This window comes from Onychostruthus taczanowskii, unplaced genomic scaffold (genome assembly GCF_017590055.1).
Source record: "Onychostruthus taczanowskii isolate IOZ18803 unplaced genomic scaffold, ASM1759005v1 scaffold3, whole genome shotgun sequence".
Lineage (NCBI taxonomy): Eukaryota > Metazoa > Chordata > Aves > Passeriformes > Passeridae > Onychostruthus > Onychostruthus taczanowskii.
In genome coordinates, this window is record NW_024500349.1 from 25,593,356 (window position 1) to 25,594,701 (window position 1,346).

Sequence of the window (1,346 nt, forward strand, 5' to 3'; positions counted from 1 at the left end):
GTTCCACACCTGAGACATCTGCGGGGACAGTGACACGTGTGACACAGGGACAGGGTGACACAGACAGTGTTCCACACCTGAGACATCTGCCACAGGGACATGGGGACACAGGGCCAGGTGTGACACGGGGCCAGGTGTGACACAGGGACGTGAGTGACACAGGCCCACCAGCAGTGTTCCACACCCGGGAGATCTGCCACAGGGACAGCTGTGGGGCAGATGTGGGACAGGGGCAGCCACTGTGGATTTGGGACACTGCTCCTCTACCTGTGCCACCTCCCAGGTGTGCCCTGAGCCCCCTGGAGTGACCTGGGCACTGCCAGCCTGTGCCCCAGGTGTGCCCTGAGCCCCCTGGAGTGACCTGGGCACTGCCAGCCTGTGCCCAGGTGTGCCCTGAGCCCCCTGGAGTGACCTGGGCACTGCCAGCCTGTGCCCCAGGTGTGCCCTGAGCCTTGTGGAGTGACCTGGGCACTGCCAGCCTGTGCCCCAGGTGTGCCCTGAGCCCCCTGGAGTGACCTGGGCACTGCCAGCCTGTGCCCAGGTGTGCCCTGAGCCCCCTGGAGTGACCTGGGCACTGCCAGCCTGTGCCCCAGGTGTGCCCTGAGCACTCAGGTATGGAGCAGGGCACAGCAGCCACTGCAGCCCTGTCCCCAGCACTGCCAGGTGTGTCCCCAGCACTCCCAGCTGTGTCCCCAGCACTGCCATCCCTGTCCCCAGCACTGCCAGGTGTGCCCCCAGCACTGCCATCCCTGTCCCCAGCACTGCCAGGTGTGCCCCCAGCACTGCCAGCCTTGTCCCCAGCACTCCCCCCCCCATCCCCAGCACTCCCAGCTGTGTCCCCAGCACTGCCAGCTGTGTCCCCAGCACTGCCATCCCTGTCCCCAGCACTCCCATCCCTGTCCCCAGCACTGCCACCCCCATCCCCAGCACTCCCATCCCCGTCCCCGTCCCCGTGCCCGTCCCCGTGCCGCACCTGCCCGTCCAGCGTGCCCAGGAGCCGCAGGAAGCGGGGGTCCCGGTGCAGGCTGCCAGCACTGCCATCCCTGTCCCCAGCACTCCCATCCCTGTCCCCAGCACTGCCACCCCCATCTGAAGCACTCCCATCCCCGTCCCCGTCCCCGTGCCCGTCCCCGTGCCGCACCTGCCCGTCCAGCGTGCCCAGGAGCCGCAGGAAGCGGGGGTCCCGGTGCAGGCTGCGCGTGTCCAGGCCGTGCTCGGTGCCGAGCCGCGCCAGCCGGGCGATGGCCAGCGCCGCCAGGTTGCTGCTGCCGGCGGCGCCGCTCAGCTGCAGCAGCTCCTGCGCGCTGCCCGCGCCGCGGATCAGCTCCCGCAGCTGCCGCTCCTCG

At 69.6% G+C, this 1,346-nt stretch overlaps 1 protein-coding gene across 1 annotated transcript in view; it reads right to left on the minus strand.

Annotated features, from left to right (window-relative positions):
* TBRG4 (transforming growth factor beta regulator 4) overlaps positions 1 to 1,346 on the minus strand; it is a gene marked incomplete at its 5' end in the record, with an annotated part of 15,772 nt that overhangs the window by 9,725 nt on the left and 4,701 nt on the right. The window contains one exon of the mRNA XM_041408574.1: positions 1,142 to 1,342. Within this exon, the coding sequence (XP_041264508.1) occupies positions 1,142 to 1,342 (201 nt within the window). The remainder of the gene's footprint in view (positions 1 to 1,141; positions 1,343 to 1,346) is intronic.